At 36.3% G+C, this 22,454-nt stretch overlaps 2 protein-coding genes across 2 annotated transcripts; both read right to left on the reverse strand.

Annotated features, from left to right (window-relative positions):
• Nucleotides 1-874: 874 nt before the first annotated feature.
• leng1 (leukocyte receptor cluster (LRC) member 1) lies at nucleotides 875-3,723 on the reverse strand. The gene is made up of 4 exons (XM_067449607.1): nucleotides 3,279-3,723; nucleotides 2,847-3,038; nucleotides 2,244-2,542; nucleotides 875-1,433 (listed from the first exon to the last, which is right to left on the reverse strand). The coding sequence occupies exons 1-4, from the start codon at nucleotides 3,408-3,410 to the stop codon at nucleotides 1,220-1,222; spliced, it is 837 nt and encodes a 278-aa protein (XP_067305708.1). The 5' UTR covers nucleotides 3,411-3,723; the 3' UTR covers nucleotides 875-1,219.
• Nucleotides 3,724-4,016: 293 nt separating this feature from the next.
• Nucleotides 4,017-22,072, reverse strand: tmc4 (transmembrane channel-like 4). The gene is made up of 17 exons (XM_067448413.1): nucleotides 21,940-22,072; nucleotides 21,487-21,827; nucleotides 20,170-20,344; nucleotides 13,934-14,076; nucleotides 13,539-13,700; nucleotides 12,180-12,265; nucleotides 11,307-11,452; nucleotides 11,061-11,208; nucleotides 10,685-10,843; nucleotides 7,973-8,127; nucleotides 7,606-7,732; nucleotides 5,930-6,027; nucleotides 5,639-5,822; nucleotides 5,429-5,559; nucleotides 5,170-5,325; nucleotides 4,889-4,967; nucleotides 4,017-4,698 (listed from the first exon to the last, which is right to left on the reverse strand). The coding sequence occupies exons 2-17, from the start codon at nucleotides 21,527-21,529 to the stop codon at nucleotides 4,516-4,518; spliced, it is 2,175 nt and encodes a 724-aa protein (XP_067304514.1). The 5' UTR covers nucleotides 21,530-21,827; nucleotides 21,940-22,072; the 3' UTR covers nucleotides 4,017-4,515.
• Between the last annotated feature and the right edge of the window lie 382 nt (nucleotides 22,073-22,454).

The following is a 22,454-nucleotide window of genomic DNA, read 5'->3' on the forward strand; positions in this document are numbered from 1 at the left end:
CGTGCTTCCATCGGCTGAAAAGCTTTATGGAGATGAAGATTTCGTTTTTCAGCACGACCTGGCACCTGCTCACAGTGCCAAAACCACTGGTAAATGGTTTACTGACCATGGTATTACTGTGCTCAATTGGCCTGCCAACTCTCCTGACCTGAACCCCATAGAGTATCTGAGGGATATCTTGAAGAGAAAGTTGAGAGACGCAAGACCCAACACTCTGGATGAGCTTAAGGCCGCTATCGAAGCATCCTGGGCCTCCATAACACCTCAGCAGTGCCACAGGCTGATCGCCTCCATGCCACGCCGCATTGAAGCAGTCATTTCTGCAAAAGGATTCCCAACCAAGTATTGAGTGCATAACTGAACATAATTATTTGAAGGTTGACTTTTTTGTATTAAAAACACTTTTCTTTTATTGGTCGGATGAAATATGTTAATTTTTTTAGATAGGAATTTTGGGTTTTCATGAGCTGTATGCCAAAATCATCAGTATTAAAACAATAAAAGACCTGAAATATTTCAGTTGGTGTGCAATGAATCTAAAATATATGAAAGTTTAATTTTTATCATTACATTATGGAAAATTATGAACTTTATCACAATATGCTATTTTTTTTAGAAGGACCTGTAGATTATTATGGTATATTACATGAATCTATCTCAGATAAACCTGCGCCTAACAACCATGTAAAAACAAAAAACTTTACATTAGGGTCAAACAGTAAGAGGGCGGCACGTGGCCAGATAAGTGCCAATATGGACCAAACTTTTTGCCATTTAGTCTAGCTATGCAATACTGGGTGTGTAATGAAGTATTTACATGACAGTAACTAGATATTTTATGGACTCCCTTAGAATCAGCAGCAAAGAGATGTACTTAGTCTCACAATAATGGCTTGTTTTAATGCTGATGCCTCATATTTGTACAGGAAAACAACTGATGCAGATCTTACAAATCAAAAGATGACATTTTTACAACAGCTTATTTGCTCTTGTGCCGTCAGCACAAATACAGGCAAACAAGAGGTATTCCTGTTTGTCCATTTTTTTTACCAAGTCATCCGATGCCAATTAAAGGATTAAAGAGGCCAGATGATCGATGGCTTTTAAATAGCAATCAGTCATTTTAAATGGTCTTCACACTTTGCACCTGGCTAATTTCTTGTCCGCTCACAAAACAGTTCTGCAAAACTTAGACGTAGTGACTTAATGCCTTTGTTAGTTAATAAAAGCTGAACTGATCTCGGTCTCTCCTTTGCCTTTTCCGTGCCAATTCAGGAAAGTAGGCGCTGTTGTATGGTCTGTCTCTATCCCCCATCTCTCGCTCATGCGCTTTTTCTTTCCCGCCTCCACTCCTCTGTTCCAGTAAAGCCTGTGTCCTTTTCCTCTCCTCCGCTTCTCTCTGCAGTCGTTCAGCCCGTAACCTCTCAATTGAACTGTAATGAGAGTAAAATAAAACATTTCAGGATGAAAAGGTTTACAAAAGAATTCAAGAAAAGAACAAGATGTTACTACTGCCACAAGCATCTACTACTCATGCCCTGTAAGTAAATACAGTTTGCAAGGGAAACAATTTTCAGAGAGTAAATTATGTAATACATCCTCATTTCTTTTTTCTATATCTAGTAACTCTAAACTGATGGGAAAATTTTTATTTGAAAGCAAATTATAAATGCTACCGTTCAAAAGTTTTGGAAAAACTAAAACTTTTAGTCAGCAAATACAGTGACAAAGTGACAGTGAAGACATTTATAACATTACAAAAGACTTACTGAAGTCTACTATTTTACAAAAAAATATTTTGATTAATCAAAGGATCCTGCAAAAATATTAAGCAGCACAGCCGTGATAATAATAAAAAATGTTTCTTGATCAGCAATATTAGAATGATTTCTGAAGGATCATGTGACTGGAGAGACTTCAGTAATAGCTGCTAACATTTCAGCTTTGCCAATAACGAATGGCATTTTAAAATTTATTATAAAGGTATTTTAAACTGTAATTATATTTACCATTAATTTTACTGTATTTTTGATCAAATAAATACAGTTATGGTGAGCATAAGAAAATTCTTTCAAAATTACTCAAATAAGAAAATAACCTCCCCATCCCAAACTTTAAAATGGTAGAGTACAAACATAGTTACATCAAATTTTTGCATATTGCAACTGTTCAGGTTCACATTTGGACTTTCAAGAAACGACTCAGTGATTAATATAACTTTGAAATAGAAAATAATTTTGCACCTCTCTCCACTCTTCTCTCCTCTGTCTTTCTTCTCCTTCTTCTTATGTTTTTTCTCCTTTCTGTCCTTCACTGCCAGTGCTTTTTTCATTTCTTTAAGAGGATCCAAAAGGTCTTTCAGCTTCCTGTCTTTTTTCTCTCTTTCCTCTTCAGTTATGCTCCTTTGCTTGTTTTTGCCTTTCTCTTTTTTGTCTCTCTCTTCCTCTCCGTCTTTTCCATCTTTCAGGTACCAGGGAGTGACTTCTGTTCCAGGAGCAGGACCTAGAGACACTAAAATACCAATAGCACGTTCCTGCTTCTCCTAGAATAAAATATCACAAAACACATTTAAAATTACAATTTTAAATAGACACAATGGCAGTATGGAAAGTATATTGCAACACTGTTGTGATGTCATGTGACAGGTTGTCCCACCCTCACGCCAGTAAACACATCATTGCAAGAGGAGGAGGGGAGTTTATTTCGATTAAAGATTATGAGTGCATATAAATTAAAAAAATATGATATGCACTGATAAATCATTAATAAAAAATACTGAAATATGGCATTAAAAATGTCATGGTGACTTTACTGTAGGAAGGATGTGTTTAATCTTTAAGTCACACCTTTTCATCCTTCTTCTCTTTGAGGTATTCTGCATTTCCTTTCTTTTCAGATGAGTCCTCTAGAGGAAACAGATTTAGGTGTTCTATCTCTCTGGCTCCTCGGCTTGTCTCCGCCGCCTCTCCATCCTCTGTCCATTCCCCTGTCTGCTGAAGGGCTGCTCGAGATTTCTTTCTCAAATACTCAGTTCGAGCCTGAGGGATTATGAGACAGACGTTCAGCTCAAAATCAATCCGTAAAATGTAGATGGCAACGTAAACAGAATACAAACAAAGCATGGGGCAATAACCATGTAAGCATGCATTATATTTATGATACATTTACAAAATCCACATTTTACTTTAAATATATATATAATTTATTTTTCAAGCGGGGCTGATAATGTAGTAAATTAACCTAGAAACAGTGGAAGGATGCTGGGTTGCTATGGTTACCTCTTGCTCTGCGCGTTCCACTCGCCTTTGAATCTCGCGTTCTTCCTCTGCTGCACAAGCCTCGTCGCGGCGCACGCGCGCAATGTTGTCCTTGTTGCGCACATGCCAGCTCTTTTTAGGTAAAATGTTCATTGTGAAACACTTACGAGAACAGTCAAAATGACAAATACAATTGCGGATTCGAGGCTAGTTTGTCAGGGTACATACAAGACCCAACAAATGCGGAAAAAGCTCAGCTTATGGCTCGAAACAAACAGCCTCGTCGACTAACTACGCAACGAAATTCAAACTCATCAGCGAATCACGTCGGTAAATATCAGATCTGTTTCTTTCATACTGCCTATTCACAGCAAAACATATTTAAACGCCTTTCGGAAAAATACACCAACTGAATGCTATGGAAAGTGAGCTAAACACCGGAAGTAAGTTGTTGTAATGTGATTACGTCACACGTAAAATATTTGTGACGCAGTGGACAGTCAGTTACCACCTATGGTTACCACAAGAGGGCGCACATTAAAAAAAACCCTCAAAGAAAGCCTTATAGTGTATAAAGCCTTATAGTGTATGCTAATAGTGTATTTTATATATATATATATATATATATATATATATATATATATATATATATGTATATATATATATATATATATATATATATATATATATATATATATATATATATATATATATTCCTCAGTCATCCAAATTAACAAAGAATTGAGTAAAAAAATAATTAAGATTTAATGCTTAAGGAGGTACAGATTAACAAAGTCCAGTATACTAGAGTACATTCTCCATCACTATGTTTTGAGTGGCTAAAAACTTCTTCCACACAGATAAAGAAATTAGTATATTGCCCCATAAGCATGCATATGTTAAAATATAAACCATTCAAAGGTATGGGGTCAGGTAATATTTTTTAAATGTTTATGAAAGAAGTCTCTTACAGCTCTGGAAAAAATAAAGAGACCACTTAACATTGATTTCTCAATGTTAAGTGGTCTCTTCATTTTTTCCAGAGCTGTATGTTCACCAAGGCTGCATTAATTTGATCAGATATGTAGTAAAGCAGTAATATTGTGAAATATTAATAATTGAATTAAAATAATAATAATAATAATAACATTTAATAATAATGACCCCAAACTATTTTATGGTAGTCAAAATATAATTGGTTCTATTTCTTTAAAATGATGGAGTGCACAGTTTTCAGCATACACTTTATCAACAAGTCTTAATATGGCTGTGGGTTTTCATTGGGGTCAAATGCATAATTGTCATGCTGAGTCCCCCGTGTTGCATTGTGGTAGAAAGGCTTAGTCTCTCTCTGAGGCTGCTGTGGGTCAGGTTGATCCTTCTGCATTGTGGCATTCAGCTCTTCAATTTGTCGGACCAGGAATTGCTTGTCACGCTGTTCCTGTTACACCCAGATAAATACGGATTAAAGGATGGATTAATAATGGCTCCAGTCAGAGGTTAAACTGGAACGAAGAAAACTGTATTTTTCTTCTTCTTTGCTTAAAGGTATATAATATCGCAATATTATACAATAGCACAAATCACACAACTTAAATATAACCAATGATTACTAATAACCAAGCACTTACCAGTTTACACTGAGATTTCAGGAGTGCTACACTTTTCCCATGGACAGATGACAAAGCGCTCACATAGCAAAGGAGCACACTGTGTATTAAATATCAAATACATTTAATACATAAATGGATGTTTTTAATCAAATTTTTATCATCAATTATTTCATAAGCAGTCCTGTAATAATATCATTATTTGTCAATATAAATCAATGATTTTAAACATATTAAAGTAAACTAAAGTTTCACATGGAACCATTAGGCATCCTGAATTGACCAAGGCTGTTTATACTGACCAGGAGAAGATGAAGAGGGGTATAGAGAATTTCTGGGAGCCGATATAAAACAGGAATTCTGCACTGGTGCTGTTTAGCATTTTGACAGCTCCTGGTACAACTTCCCACATTGTCGGGTAAAAGCGGAAAGGCCCACAGCCATAAGATGGATGGATCCTACCCCCAAAAAGCATGACATACACATGATTACATATGAATATTCTCTCACTGTCATTAAAAACAATGTGCTACTATATGGAAAGTGACAGGCCTCACTCACTTAGCCACACTGTAAAGGAGAACAATGCTGGCCAACATCCATCCAAAGAGCAGAACCAAAAGAAAGAAGAAGTTGGAGGTGGTGGATCGAAAGTTTCTTGTTGCCGGTTGACAGTTTTGGAAGAGAGTTATCTGACACAAACAAACATGTACAAAATGAGCAAATCAATTGTGTGTGTATGTGTCTGGGAAGATTGTACTCATGCCATACCTTTTTGGAGTAATAAAAGAGGATGAATTTGATGGTGTTGATAAATGGCAGCAATGGACAGAAAAGAGCTCCAGTCCAAACCACCGTTTGACTGTAAACTAGAGCCAGAACATTTGGGGCAACCAGAAACTCTTGCCTTCCCACCAACTGAGTCAGTTTACATGAGCAACGATCCACCACAATCCTGAATATGTCAACGACAAGTTCAAGACATACATTTTTAATATAGAAATATATGAACTAACAAACACAGACACACAAATGTAAAAAAAAAAAAAAAAAAAAACAGACCTGCGTGGAAATTCTACAAGGATAAGTGTTGCAATGGTAATCAGGAAGTCAAAAAGAGTCAGTTTATACATTTCCTGTCCAACTCGCGTCTCCCAGCACTGTGGTTGTAAAAGAGAAAGTTTTAAAAAATGCAACAGTGGCAGTGACTTCAATTACAACTTAAACTATTTTGTTCAAAAAAAGTAAATAAAATTGTAAAAATACTGAATATATATATATATATCTCACAGTTTCCACAAAAATATTAAGTAGCACAGATGTTTTTAACATCGATTGAAATGTTTCTTGAGCAACAATTTAGCATATTAGTATGGAGCTAGAAATATGACAAAATGATCTGAATTTGAATTGTATAAATCTGAATTATTAACAAGTGTAATCTAACTAAATTTAATATTATGTCGAAATTGTATAGACGGGTATTTTCAAACAGAAGATTTTTTGTTCTGAATTAATAGACTGGAAATATTCAGTTTTTGAAAATACAGATTTAAGATTTCAGATGAAGAAGAAATTCAGAACATCAAATCAATATTCTAAAATTCAAACTGCAGAAATTCAGATCTTACAGAAAGTAGGCCAGAGGTCATCATCAGGGAAGAGTAAAGGATAACAGAAAAGTCAAACGGAGCACCATCTGATCATTTCATTACCTTTTTGTGATGGAATAAAGAGAAAAGATCAAAACCCTTTTATACTTTTTTGTTTAGTTTAGATTAATGCACGCAAAATGAGATTTCGACCAGATTTTTCATTTTTTTGTGCGTGGTTTACAAATCGCTGATTAGTGAAGAAAATCTCAGCTTTTGACATCATCTGTCATTCTCCAGGGTTGAATCCAAAATCGCACCCTAAACACTCATTCACTATTCCCTACTTTAGTCCACTAATACAGATAACTTGAACGAGTTAATGAAAACAAGTGCGTGAAGTTGGACAGCCGTTGAGTGTAGCCTACATCGGCTGTAGAGCTACACTCATTGAACATGCAGCCAGTCGTGGTTTGACGTGGCCGAGAACGCATGTCAGATCATTTAAACAAAAAGGTTTTCGTCCTGGCTTCAGAGTTCAACAACATCAAAAAACAACAAATCATCATCAAAAAAAAAAAAAAAAATCTCATAGACTGATGCAGCTGTAACCTAAACGTTTTATTTATGTAGCCTATATTTAACTTTTTTAGTCTAGCTTAATTGATATTGAATATTGAATTTGATGTTCTGAATTTCTTCTTCATCTGAAATCTTGACTCTGTATTTTCAAAAACTGAATATTTTGTCTATTAATTCAGAACAAAATATCTGCTGTTTGAAAATACCCGTCTATACAATTTTGACATAAAAACATGTGTTCAATTTCAAATGTTCTATATTCAACATTTAAAAATTCATATTCAGAACTATGTAAAATGCAACATAATATTCAATTTTGTTAATTCAGATTTATACAATTCAAATTCAGATAATTTTGTCATATTTCTAGCTCCATATTATTTGAATGACCAAATAACACTGAAGACTGGAGTAACTGCAGCTGAAAACTCAGCTTCGTCAAAACAGGAATAAATTACATTACACTTTTTTCCAAAACATTTAAAAAATCTTACCAACCCCAAATTTTTGAACAGTATAGTATCTGACCAAATTATAATTGAGTGCATATCTTAAGTTGTTTACCTTATATTGATCATAATAGTAATTGCAGGGTGTACAGTTTTCATTGTCGTTTTTACCCTTGCAGGTAATCTGTTCCCATAGAGTGTACAGCAATACACCCAAACTCACCAAACGCAGAAAGACTGCCCTACAATGACAAATGCAGACAATGAGTAAAATTGAGCAGTGGATGAATGAACATTGTGTGAGTATTTAACGGATAGGATGGTGCTTCATTTGAAATGATTCATTTTGAAAGCTATTTATTGAGGGTCACAAAAAAAAACTGCGGGCTAAGAGCTCTTTAACCAAGGCTAAACAAGTACTGCTCTTCACCTTTCTGCTCTTTGATATCGTTATTCTGTGTGGGTGCGAGTATTGCTCTTACCGCAGCAAGGCCAGGATGACCGTGGTACTGGGAGAATACTTTTCCAGTATTGCAATCTTGTCACACAGTAAAGGCACCAAAAAATTGCTTGCTGTTATGACCATGGAAGGTAAATATTGCAACAACAGCCCCTCAAAACCTGTTGTTTTTTTAAGCTGGAAGAAAGATTTTAATAAATGAATTGTCAAATAAATAAATAGATACATTGATTTTTTGCATTTTTGCAAAAAATAGACCTATGCTGTGTCTGAAATCACATACATTAGGTACTAAACTTGGTCTGAAACTTAAAACAAAAAGTACATTCTATATACTAGTATGAATGAGTGTAGTATGAATGAAATTCAATCACGCAACATCCGCCATGTTGTCACTGTCCAGAGTCACAGACCAGTGCTGGGTAGATTACTTATAAACTGTAATCCATTACTGAACACAAATGACATGATGAAAGTTGTAGTTAGTAACATAATCTATACATTACACATTTTAGGTAATATAATTTGATTACTTTTAGATTACTTTTGTTTTGATCTAACTCATTTATCACATTGATTTAAAAAGAATTATTTTTTAACATTGATTTAAAAATGTGAAAAGAAAGAAAAGTTATTCCAGTCTTTGTCATCAACAACATAAAGTACAATAAACATATGGCAGGCGTTCTCAAACTGGCGTCTGTGTAGGATCTGCAGGAGATTCGGAAACTGATAAAATGCTAATAATGAATTTAATCTAAAAAAATAAAAAATAATAAAAAAAAAGTTAAATTATTATTATATAATAATATGTTACTTTTTTCTGCTGTGTGGCCTCTCAATTTCCCATGTAATTATAGCTGCCTAACTAGCGGTCATTCTTGTGTGTGCAGTTCCACAAAACTGGAAGACTTTCCGACCATATATTTAAACTATAGGCTTTTTTACAAAAGGAAAATGTAAACGATAAAATTAGGAGAATTAGGGTAAATCATTTATTGCCATTTTGTGAATATTAAAGTGCCATTATTATAGTTTTTCTAATATCCCCTTTCATGCGATGTGTATGGCTGTCTGAGAATGTAAAAGCAATGTTGTAAAGTCAAAAGTACACTATAAATAGAGTTATTGTCTCCCAAAAGAAAGACTCGACTCTGGACCGTCTAAATGAATCATCAGGAATTCGTATCCCATTGCGTTACGGTTCTACGTCACTAGATAACACAGATTTGCATAATGCCCGCCTATGTTGTACATTGTCCGCTAGCTAACAACTTGACCTGCCCTTCAACGCGGGATTCGCAAAACACTTGCTCTTGAAAGATAGGTCAGTACCCATTTTATTTGGACCAGCTTGCTCCTCAGAATCACAACCTGTAAGTATGAATAATTATTGATTTTCTACTGTGTGTTCAAAATACCAGCTGTGTGCACACTGTTACCTAAAACAATGTCTATTAATGCAAATTGGCTGTCATATTCTTACTACTATGAGTAAAGATAAAGGAAGAAGCAAGGTTTGTTTTACAAACTTTAATGACGCATCTGTCATTCACGTCAGTGCTCAAGCTAACGTTATTGATACAGTTCCCGCATGTACACTGCGATAAATTAGAAATACATGTTTTGTTGATAGACATACACATGATAATGCTGATGGTGAGGAATTACAGTTGCAACATCTCATAATGTAAGTCAAATTGAGTAACACATCATTGAGAAATGTCCTTATAGTAGTTCTTACAATGGAGGTTCTGATTAAATAGCTAGTTATTCCAATGTTTTATCATTGGACTCGCACTCGGTATTATAAAATGTAATAATCCAATTACAAGTTTGTAATTTTAGGAATCTGATTACGTGATCCAGGATTACATAGAATAAGTTACTACCCAGCACTGCATGTGACCATAGACCGTAAAAAAATATGGACGACTCGACATCATCCGTTTCCGCTTGCCATATTTGAAGCTTTCAGGCAGCCTGCACGGCGCTGACATATTGGGACCGAGTCTGCGCAGTAGCGATTTCGGGACCGGAGTTGCGCAGTAGAGAGCAGGAAGTAGAGCAGGAAGCACATCTGCGATATCAAAAGCCCACCCACACTCTCGCAGATGCAGAACAATTAATTATGTTGGTGTGAAATAAACAGTTATGGAAATGTAGAAATTAAACCTAAAGCTCCAAACTGCTCCCAAAAATTCAGAAAAAAGTCCGTTGGTGCCTCAGTGACAACTTCACTCAGAGAAGACGTCAATCATGACGTCACCCCCCCCCCCCCCCCTGTTTTTATAGTATCAGATAACTAACTAAAACTAAACTTATTTTAAAAACGAACACTTGAAATGAAATCATCGGGATGATAACTGCCTTCAATGACATAAACTAACTCTGGGGAAAATATATTTGAAGTGTAATTTTATTGTTCAGTTTGCCTCGCATCCATTAGAAAACACAGAGGGGCGGCTATACTGGGACCGGTCACCGGGGGGCGATCGAGGCGCGAAAGCTTCAGTATCTGAGAGGGGACTGCAGGCTTGCATGTGACCATCGCTTTACCGCAATTCACAACTCTCCTATGGCCTCATGGGATAATAAAGTACTGTCCCGGCATGCAGTTTATACTATATAGTAGGGAAGTATTTGATTTCAGACACAGCACTAGAAAAATCTCTACATAAGATTTAATGCGACTTTAGTTTTAGACACTTCAGTTTTAGAAACTTCAGCTAACCTGGCTGAACTGGGTTGCCTCAGCAATTCCATACAAAGTTGCACCAATTAGTATTAAGACAACTATGTTAAGGAAAACCCGGAGCGCATAGAGAGAGACTGTTTGGCCCAAAGTCAGAGAGGCAGCCCTTTTTTTAAGTCTTTCCTCTTCTAGATCCACCTGAGGAAGAGAGACAAAATAAAATAAAAAGATTTATATATATATATATATATATATATATCAAGATAATGATAAACATAATACTACACTAGCAGTTTCCTTTTAATGATTAGTTTTGATAAGTTTTTTTTCAAAATAGACCTACTCCTACACAATAGCTTACTATATTTTCTTACAAAAGGTATTTGATTTCAAACTTGTTCTCCAATACACAGACCTGTAACCGGTAGCGAAAATTGTTTTGTTTAAGCTTCGTTGCACCGTCTCCTTGGAGACCGTGATCCCATCCTGTAAACACCAGCATACTGTAACTCCCCGTTGCTCCTCCACCCGTCACTACAGCAACACGAGCTGTGCCGCCCATTCTGTTGGTCATGCAGGGATGTCGACTTAATACTTCAGCAATGTTCTTTTAATATGTTGCTTTTATTTTTGTTCAAAAAATCTGACAAAGCTGACTCACCTAATAATCATACAAATGAAGCAGAAGAGGAAGTAAAAGGCTGCCGTCAACAGATACGCCAAAGGGATGTTGTACGAGAAGCCATTACTCTCAATCATTGTATTATTATAGTAGCCATAAAACAGGTATGAATATTCCATAAAACCCTAAAGGAAGACATGATTATGAGGAGTGAAGATCATTTAGAAGATATTCATAATAAAAAATAAGATCTCAGATGTGAAATAAACAGGGATTATTTTCTATTCCGAGTGAGTCCTAAGTAAGTTAAACATTATTATTTAATAATCTCTCGCAAGGCATGTGTTTGCGTGACAATCACTCCAGCGGCCTTGCTCAGCTCCTCAACATTCTGTCCTGCTTTGCTTCATACTACAGTAACGTTAATAAATGCATCCATGAACATTATTTCTGCCCACCTCCTATTTCCCACTGACTGTGAGGTGAAGACCACATGTCCCAAGATTCTGACCTCAAACTTGGCATCATCCAACTATGCCTTTGTTTTGAACAGGTGCCTTCTAGCGGACGGACAAATTACATAGTGCAGCTTTAAACTGATGAAATGTGAAGTGATAGTAAATACTTTTTACTCCCCCCGAAAAAAAAAATACATACACACACACACACACACACACACACATACATACATACATACATACATACATATATATATATATATATATATATATATAAAATAAATCAGCAAATTACAAAAAAATTCAGGATCATGTGACACTGAAGAATTGAGTAGTGAGACTGAAAGTTCAGCTTTACCATCACAAAAATTAACATTTTAAAATATAACAATAATAGAAAATAGATACTTTTCTACTGTTTAGAAATGTATTAATTCATTGAGTATCTCCATACCGTTCCTGAGATCAGGTCCAGAAAGTATGTGATGAACACTATCAGGGTATCAGGTTTTGGATCATACTGCATGCATATATCCACACCTGTTTCAAACAAAAAATACGATGAGAATTTGATTGCAGATATACTGTATATAAAAACACTATTAAAAAGTTCATTTTATTTTAAGTGAAAAGTATTTCAACAAAGAAGTATTTTCTGATAGTTTTACCCTGAATCCAATAATATTAGGAACAGAGGGTTTAGTAAATGACATAAAGGCAATTCCAGAAAACTATTAATAATAACTACAGTAAACTACTTTGCATTAGGCAATAAAAATATATCAGTACAGGGAAGTAAAGTCTATAGTAAATTAAAGTTTATTCTGCTCTATTAAAATAGTTAAACTCTTTCTAATCTAAAGTGATCTGGTTCTCTTTGAAAGGATTAGTTATTATTAATAATTATTAAACTAAATCAGCAAATGCTTTTGTACTCTTCATTTCCTTCCTCCTGGGGACACACTGTCCTGCAGAGTTTAGCTCCAGCCCTATAATTAAACACACACAAACCAGCTCTTCAGCATCGCTTGAAAACTGGTGTGCTGAAGCAGGTTGGAAATAAACATTGCAGGACAGTGCAAAGTTTTCAGCTCTGTTTAATCTTTTATTTAATAGAACTTTGTGAAGTTAAACTGTGAAGGTACTAGTGCTAAATATGTTGTCAGAGTCTTGCAGCTTTTTTTCCAGATATTATAAAGAGTCTCAGTTCAGAGAGAGAGAGAGAGAGAGAGAGAGAGAGAGAGAGAGAGAGAGAGAGAGAGAGAGAGAGAGAGAGAGAGAGAGAGAGAGAGAGAGAGCGAGAGAGAGCGAGAGAGAGAGAGAGATTTTTTTTTTGATTTTTAGAAAAAACTTTATTTAACACAACAGTTTCATTGGATCAACTATTCAACCAACTTCAAATTAATAACATGTCAAAGATGAGTTCTCCTTCAATTACAGTACAGATGATATTCTTATAACACCACTGGAGTTCAAAAGACTCCATATCATTCATTTCTTTATAATATCTGTATTCAACACCAACCCTAGCTTTTAAAAAAGCTTTAAAGAGAAGTACAACATCCTGACCATGTCTATTCTCCATTCTATTGAGCATTTTATAGAGAGAGAGAGAGAGAGAGAGAGAGAGAGAGAGAGAGAGAGAGAGAGAGAGAGAGAGAGAGAGAGAGAGAGAGAGAGAGAGAGAGAGAGAGAGAGAGAGAGAGAGAGAGAGAGAGAGAGAGATTGTGTTATCCTGTAACCAGCTAGAATATTCATTTCAGTGGAGGCACTGAAGCATGGAAATCTGTTTTTTATACCAGAGAGATCCTACCGGTTAGATTGAAAGTAGAGATGGTGGAGTTCAAGTTCATGGAGCGAAACACAATGCTGGGAATGAGGACAAATGCTGCGATTAACAAGGAGGACAGGAAGTTGAGAATCACAAGAAATCTCAGGAACAGGAAGTAGGATTGGACTCCTCCACCAAAGTGACCTGCAAGAAAACAAGTGGATAAAGAGAAAGAACAAATATATTAATGCATATATTTTATTTTTGAACACAAAAGATTTTTTAATATACTTGTTTCTTTCATCTCCACTAGGCTTATATATTATTATTATAGTGTTCTTGGCATCTTTTTTTAGATGACCAGCTGATTTAATGGGTCAAAAACACATGAGCTAATAAGAGCAGCATTTCTTATTTATGTTAACAATTTCTTTCACCTCCTATCCTTTGGATTCCCCTTTTCCACAGAACAAAGTAGCTGAAAATGTTTTCGGCAACCTCAATGAAACGGCGAAATGTCTTAGATTGCTTGATGTTCCAAGAGCTAGAAACAACTGGAACTCTCATCCGTTGTACCTGCCTGGACGAAAATGAAAAAGAAACAAGCCATATTACAATAAAACTTTCTAATAGTAAAAATTTCAATGGCTAGTTCTGTCTGAAACTTTTTTGAACTAGTGTTAAGGGGGGCCTAGTATGCCCCTTTTTACAAGATAAAAGTCTCAGGTGTCTCCATGTGTGAAATTTCAGCTTAAAATACCCCACATATAATTGATTATACCATGTTGTAAATGCCCATTTTTGAGTGGAAGGAAAAACATGCCGTTTTCATGCGTATGTCTTTAAAGGCAAATGAGCTTCTGCTTTCTAGAAGAGGGCTGAGCCTTTACAGCTCGTGCCTTGGATAATCTGCAAAAAACTAAGACATCTATTTGTTTTTGATTATCATTTATATCGTGGTTATGCTCATGTGATATTGCAGTTCTTTAAGTTTATTATTTGCATACATTTTAAAGGGGTGATGAATTGAGAAATCAACTTTCCCTTGAGCTTTTGATATATAAAAGGTCATGGTAATATAAGAATATCCTCTAAGTTTCAGAGCAGAAAACTTTCTTGTTAGTCAAAGAAAAGCTTTTATAGACACCAGGCTCAGCAAACGGTCCTGTGCTTCATGCTTACATCACTGCATGACGAAACACACCTCTACAGAACGTGTAATTCAGTAGCCCCACTCACAGACTCATTGAGCTGTTTGGTCGATCACAAGCCAGCAGCAATAAACATGTTGAAGATAGCAAACAAGATATTGTGGAAGAACACAGTCGCTGCATAAGCTTCCTTCGATATTAGGAATGTGAGAGACTTCATTTCTTTTTAATGAAGTTCCAGCTCACGTGGGGAAGTCAGTGTTCGCTTCATTTCACTGCGGAATCGTTTGTAAACAAATCTCCGGTCGATGCTGGATTTGGATCCAACAGGAATGCTGCAACACACGTATGTGAGTAGAACGTGTTTTTAGATGTAAGAGTATTGCATTGTTATAGATCGTTTTTCTTATGTGTAGGTGTCTAACAGAGCATAACTTTAGCACGCTGGACTCAGGCACGTATGGGCCAGGGCTCGCAAAGCCCGGCAGGCTGACGAATCTCATTATATTCCGTTCTTGTTCTGCTATTCTGAAGGGCGGTGCGCCAAATGTGTGTGTGTGTGCGTGCGGTTCGCACTTATATCGTCCAATCTTGCGGGCTATGTGTAATATAAAAATAATAGTCCAATCAGTCGTGGGTCAATGAGAAATAAATAATTGTGTTTGATTGATAAAGACGTTTACGAGCCCTCTGGTCGAGAAAATCGTTCTGGTTGCCGCTTCTCCCTCAATCTCTCCTCTCTCCCTCATCGTAAACTGACAGGGGAGCTTAAGCTCATTAAATATGCAAATCTTTTTTTTTTCCCCCAAATATGTTTATTGAGCACCAAAATACATGATGCACACAATAAGAAACAGTACCTATAAATATACAACAGTGCTCACGTTCCCCCACACACACTTCCAACATAACACTATCCCTGTCCCCTACATGGGGTCCCAGACCCTGACGTCCCCACTTCTAGATAACAAACAAGAAGAAAAAATTATAAAAAAATTATAATAATAATAATAATAAAAAAAAAAATATATATATAAATTAAAAAAAAATTTTTAAACAAAAAGACAAATTAAAAATAATAAGTTGCATTGTTGTTAGTTACACTGTATGTCCAAAGGATATAAACATTTCACTCATCAGGAATGATATTTAGAGAATCTATGATGGAAAGCAAGGGGTTCCAAGTTTTGTCAAATCTCCTCAAGGAGCCTCTAAGGGAGAACCTTAACCTCTCAAGTTTTAAGTTATGTAAAACTTCCTTAATCCATCTATCATATGATGGAGGTAAGGCTTGCTTCCAGTTAAGTAAGATCAATCGCCTAGCAAGCAGAGTACAGAAGGCCAGAGAATGTTGTGCTTCAGCTGTTAGGGTGCTGCCATGTGCAGTGTTGCCACAGTTACTTTGAAAAAGTAATCTGATTACTGATTACTGATTACTCCTTTAAAAAGTAACTTAGTTACTTTACAGATTACTTGATTTTAAAAGTAACTAAGTTAGATTACAAGTTACTTTATTAGTTACATTCAGCAGTTGCCGACAACACCGCTGCCGCCTCAAAATAGAAATGACAACCGTTTTTGGCAACACATTTTATTGTATTTATGCCCGAGACTGACGGTCCCGACTTTTTTACGCCCCCTTTTTTAGGCTTCTCCTTCGTTTTATATTTATTTTAATAATTAAAATGAACAATGAGATGTGCTGGTGGAAACAACATGAGACCATGATAGCTTGCGCCACTGTCAAGATATGGCTCGCGCAGGGTTAAAGAGTCCGTATCTTCAGCACAGCTGCTAGAGTTATGGCCTTTTTACAACTGGTTCCTTCATTCGTTTTCTCTGACCAAGTATCTATCTGATTGCGAAATGACCAGGAGTGGGCCTAAATGCCTTCCGAGAGTCTTTCCAGACGTATTTAATTCCGATCACTCAAACAAACCAATTCAGAAGGTGCATGAAAGCATTTCAAACTAAACCGGACAAATGTAGCCTAAATATATCTGGTTGTTTAAACCACATGTGTAAATTTTACTCCTGGCAAATAATTAAAAAATAAATGTGTGAGAACGTGTTATGTTGTAGTCAGATAGATATGACGGTGCAACTGCAACATCGCTGCAGATGAGTAAAGCAAGCCAACGCATATGGCCGTAAATGAAACTTTAAAATAAGTCACACAAAACACAATCATCTTTAATATAAAATAATGAGACTAATGATCTTACCAGTGCTTAGGTCGCTCTCTCTCTCATATTGCGATCATTGAATTTAAAATGAGCTGCTGAATAAAATGCTGGAATCTTTTGCTTTGATGTGAACTCCGTTAAATGAGCATATACCGCGGGAATTGAAGATCGGATTTATATTAATTTTGCTGAAGTGTAAGGTAGGCTATAAGACAACCTGCCTGTACTTTTTTTTTTGTTTGTTTAGATTGTGTAGCCCGTTTCGGGTTTTTTGAGCACCGTTGCGAGCATGTTGTGAGCAGTAGGCTAATCTATCAGCTGCCTCAGCTCGTCAGAAATGCCTTTGTGGTGGTATAATAACTAGCCTACTTTGTTTTTAATGTCAAAGTAGTTATATTTCGTTTCGTTTATTTTTTAAGTTCATTTAGAAAAATGTTTGGAGCAATTTTTGTTTTTTAAATTAAAGTTTTAATTTTTTTATGTGACGACCCAGTGAGTTAACCGCATGTTTAATAGCCTAGTCTCTCAAACCAACTCTTGAATTGTCTTGCCTATATAAACTTTAATTTAACAAACAAAATTAGGATAATAAAAAACGAAACGAAAAATAACTACTTTGACATTAAAAACAAAACTGAACTATTTTAATGGCTGCAACAATGTAAAAAATAAAATAAATAAATAAAAAACACGGCTCCAGCCCTCGGGCTGAGAACTTTGATAAGCTGTCGTTTTTACAAAGGAAAATGACTAAAATAGTAACTCACAGTGACTTGGATAAGTAACTTTAATCTGATTACTGGTTTGGAAATAGTAACGCGTTAGATTACTCGTTACTGGAAAAAAGTAGTCAGATTAGAGTAACGCGTTACTATGTAACGCGTTACTGGCATCACTGGCCATGTGAAATACCAAAAAGGGCAGACAAAGGATTTGGGTTTGATATACAATTGTAGGCTGTGTGAAGAGTGCTGAAAATTTTAAACCAAAAGTCTGTTAGCTTTGAACATGACCAAAACATGTGAATGAAATCTGCAGGAGATTGGTTGCACCTATTACAGACATCTATAACATTGGGGTAGAACTTAGACAATCTGTGGTTAGTGTAGTAAGTCCTATGTATTAGTTTACATTGAATCAATCCGTGCCGTGCACAGATGGAAGAATTATGGACTAGCTCTAGAATCTGGTCCCATTGATCTTCCTCAATATGTCCCAAGTCCTGTTCCCATAGATCTCTGTTTTTTGGGGGGAAATTGGAGAGAGTGGAATCAAGAGCTTTAAAAATATAAGAAATAGCTCCTCTCTGATTGGGGTTAACTTTGAGAAGAGTGTCTACCAAAATCTCTGGTGGTAGATTTGGGAAGTCAGGGTAATTTCTTTGTACAAAATGCCTAATTTGAAAGAAGCGAAAAAGGTGAGAGGCAGGGAGTTGAAATTTGGCTGATAGGGTGGCGAAAGGCATGAAGATACCATTGTCATAGAGGACTTTGATAGCTGTGATACCTCTGTCGCTCCAGAGTTGAAAGGCAGAGTCCATAATAAATATGCAAATCTTATCCAATCCTAGCCGTGGGCGTTTACTTTCAAGTCTCCAGTGCGTCACGCCCATCAAAACCCAGCGTTTTGGAGAGAGCCTCAAAATCAGTGTAGAAAATAGCCTATTGCTTATTAGTTATGATGTTTTTGAATGTAAAAACCACACGAACATCATTAGTTGAGCTCAGACAACAGTATAAAAAAATTAAAAAGCCAGTTCATGGCACCTTTAAAGCCATATCAGACTTCTGATATGGTTTTCTGATATGGCAAAGTATGCGCACAGAGAGCTGGTTGTCAGACTGTGCAGCCTGTGAGTATTAAACTAAGTTCTCTTTCACACCGTATTGCTCTTTAACCATCAAATACACACAAGATTATGTCAAAAACACACAGAGTTCACATAAACACAGTCTGTTTATGTCTCTGTGAATGTAAACAGCAAGTAAAGAAATGTGTATATTAAATATGTGCATGCATGTTATAGCAGCATAATATACAGTACCTACTGTTAAAAATGCTATTAATATTAATAAAAGAACAAAGTAAAAACAGAAAATCACTCACTGCTCTTGAGTTACTAACTTTAGCAGCTTTAATAAGAATTAATTTCTTATTTGGATGCTGCTGTAAAATTCTCTGGTGAGGAGATAAACATGGCAGACTGTGTACCACTCACTCACTGCTAAATTGAGGCAACGTGGGGGAGAGGATGCTGGCGTTGTCAGTTCGGCGCTTCTCTACCCACAAATCATGTTACTGTACTATTAGATTTAGATTTTATTTTATTATGTTTGTGACTAGTCTAACTGTCAGAGCTACAATTGGGACTGTTGCTGATTGCTGGCAGCCACTGAGAGGACGTTGTTCGTCGTTTTGCCGTTTTCCACCGCTCTGATGTTTATGTTTGAATTGCTGCGGTTGGTTTTGGTTTGAAGGACATTTCATGTTGCTCACTGCGGCTGCTCTCTCTTCTTGGTGTCGGCTGCTCACTGGTGGTCTCCCTCAGGCTTGAGATGCATGGTGGCTGAAGTTTGCACCGGGCCAGCGTCATCAGCGTCCGGCATGATGTTGGGATGTTCCGCTTCTCGGCTGCGCCACTGTTCCGTCTTGCATTGCGGCCGTGGAGTGGCTTGGACTTCTGCGTCGACCCCGGTGTGTCCACAGAAGTGCCTGGAAAACTTTATCTACCTCCTGCATGGTGCTGCGACGATCTCCATCATCTAAATCATGATGAAGACCCATCATCTAGCCTTCCGCTGTCATGCCTTGACGACATCATCAGGACACTGCCGCTGGGAGAAATGTAAAACATGGAGTGGACCACAGTGTGCTGCAGAGTTTACAGAGACTTCCATCATCAGCTCTGTTTCTGTTCAGTTTTCTGTGTTGGTTGATTATTTGTAGTATTCTATATTTTTACTTGTTATTCTTTTTTTCTTCTTTTTTTTTCTTTGTTGCACTTTGAAATTCTTCGGAATGAAAAGTGCATTATAAATAAAATATATTATTATTATTATTATTATTATTATTAATAGGGCAAAGTGAATCAGCAGTCGTGGGCAGGGCCTGTACAATGTGGCAAAAAAATTGCACAGAAATTGCTAACGCCTTCGTCTGAGACACTGCTTATTGTGGTTGTGTACACACACATTTATGTTCAAACACCATATAGAAGTGATTTTTGCATAATAAATCCTCTTTAAGGCACAGAAAGAATTGTTTGTATCAATTTTAATTCAAGAGTATGGCTAAATATTGATAATGTAAAAATTAAAAATGAGATCATGCATGTACCATACTGCTCTCTTCAGGCCCATGTGCAGCGGCAGCTCTCTGAGATCTTGAGGCTCATTAGACTCTTCAGCATCTTCAGGCGGGGAGGACCAATCAAACTGAACCGCACTGGTATCTTGGGCTGGAGCTGTCCGTAACCTTAATGAATGCTGGGAACCATATGGACTAGGGTAGTCTGTTGGCGTTCAGAGAAAACAGATTAATTTCAGAGCAATAACAATTACAAATGTTGGTATAAAAATTATATATGGCAAGGATAAGAATAATACTGATGCTTAACTGTACTGTGAGATATTAAAGCCAAATGCAGTAATGGTTGTGTTAAAAAATAGGACTGGAGCAGCAATTTCCCATCAGCACAGAAAATAATATATGCACTACATTACTATACATAGCCATGACCTATATATCCAGTTCTCCTTAACACTTCTAAAATAACAGACTTTACATCACAGACTTCACTCTGAACATGCTTAATGGAAAACAGTGTGTATTTAGGCCCATTTAACAACACAAAAAAGCAACTGTAAAAAGCTGATTAGTTACCTCACCAAATACATTATTCTAAAAAATAAAATAATAATAATCAGTTAGTAAATACTATGATTATAATGTCAAGATTCATAGAATGATTCACTTAGAATGAAGAATATTTTTCACACCTTAAATCAGACGTTAAATTCATTAAAATTATTTGGGATGTGCTGGAGTAGACTTTACAGTGTGCTTGACGCTCGCACTGTCAATACAAGATCTGGGCCAAAAACTGATGCACCTGATTGACATTACATCACAACATATACTTCCATCAAGAGGTGCATACATTTTTGGTCAAGATCTGGTATTGACCATGCTAGCACTCTGTAAGCATTTTTTCACAGTTTGAATCTGGTGAATCATGACATAATCCAAGAAATAAATGAAAAGCTACACACTACTTCAATTAAAGCTAGAACTGTTAACATATAGAAACATAATACTGCAATAATGATCCAATCATAGCATTGCCTATTTATGTTACATCCAAACAGCGACTTTTTTGTCCGGGCAGTGTAACGTACACTGTTATTATCGGTGCATTTTACAGTGAGAAACATATTTTTAATAGCAGTCAAATCAGTTCGTATAGAATTACATAATTTAATGACATACAGATAAGGAACTGTACCATATACAGTCTCCAAAATTATGGTTTATAATATTTTAATAGTTTCAGTTATCCAGCTGTAAATGAAAACATGTAACGTTTATGTAATCGGGACTAGCTAACAAGAGTGTAAATATCACATTAGCACTCTCAGGTACACGTTCTCTTACCTGGAGCTGGATGGACTTGATTGTTGAATTCTCTCAACTCCATCAGAAATGAATATAGATTCCACAAAACAAACACGAAGACAACTAGCACAATCCAAAAACGGCAGTAGTCAGTAGTGCATAGCTATAGTTTGGCAATTCCAATTGACGGAGACGAACAGGTGTGTCAGGACAGTAAACTGGACTTTGAATATCGCGGAAATAAACCTTGGAAACATTTCCTTGAACAAGCTGAACACCAGTTTATTTCAAACACAATAAGACTTAATGTGACAAGAGACAAAGGCGACCTTTTGACAGATCTTGTTACCATGAGTCTTCAACTGGAACATTCCCTCTCTCTGTGGAGTGATAGCAGATGTTACCTTTTTGTTGTTGTTGTTTTTGAATAATGACTAATAATAATTGAATAATAACGTTTTTAATATGTAAACAAATAAATAAACATCTTACTTGTTAGGAGCTTTGGTAAGCATATTTCTGTGGTTTATTGCCTGTTAAAAATGTTGTCATGGAGACGAGTTTGTTGCATATGCAAAAGTCTCATCAAATCTCATCACTAAACGTACACCAGTGTTGCCAAGTCCGCAGTTTTCCCGCGGAATTGGGCTACTTTAACGCCGTTGCGTCGGGCTGTTTCTCATGTCCGCGGGTTGAAGTGACACCATTTATGTTATATTTAGCGCCGGAAATTCTCATTTTAGCAGGGACCCATGGCAAAAAAACCATATATTTTACCCCCCGGAATGCATTTTTTTGACCAGGAAACCCCTAAAACGCGAGTTTTGGGCTAGTTTTGAGTTGCAGTTGGGCAGGTTTTGTTGTAAATAAAAAACTAATAAAAACTCCCATCTCTCAACTTATGAAACAATCATAAAAACTGGTAAAATAACAGTATACCAAACTCTTTAAATACTTTAATTTAATAAGGACACATTAAATTGACCAAAACAGAAGACATTTATTTA

Source organism: Pseudorasbora parva, chromosome 7 (assembly GCF_024679245.1).
Source record: "Pseudorasbora parva isolate DD20220531a chromosome 7, ASM2467924v1, whole genome shotgun sequence".
In the NCBI taxonomy this organism is placed as follows: Eukaryota; Metazoa; Chordata; class Actinopteri; order Cypriniformes; family Gobionidae; genus Pseudorasbora; species Pseudorasbora parva.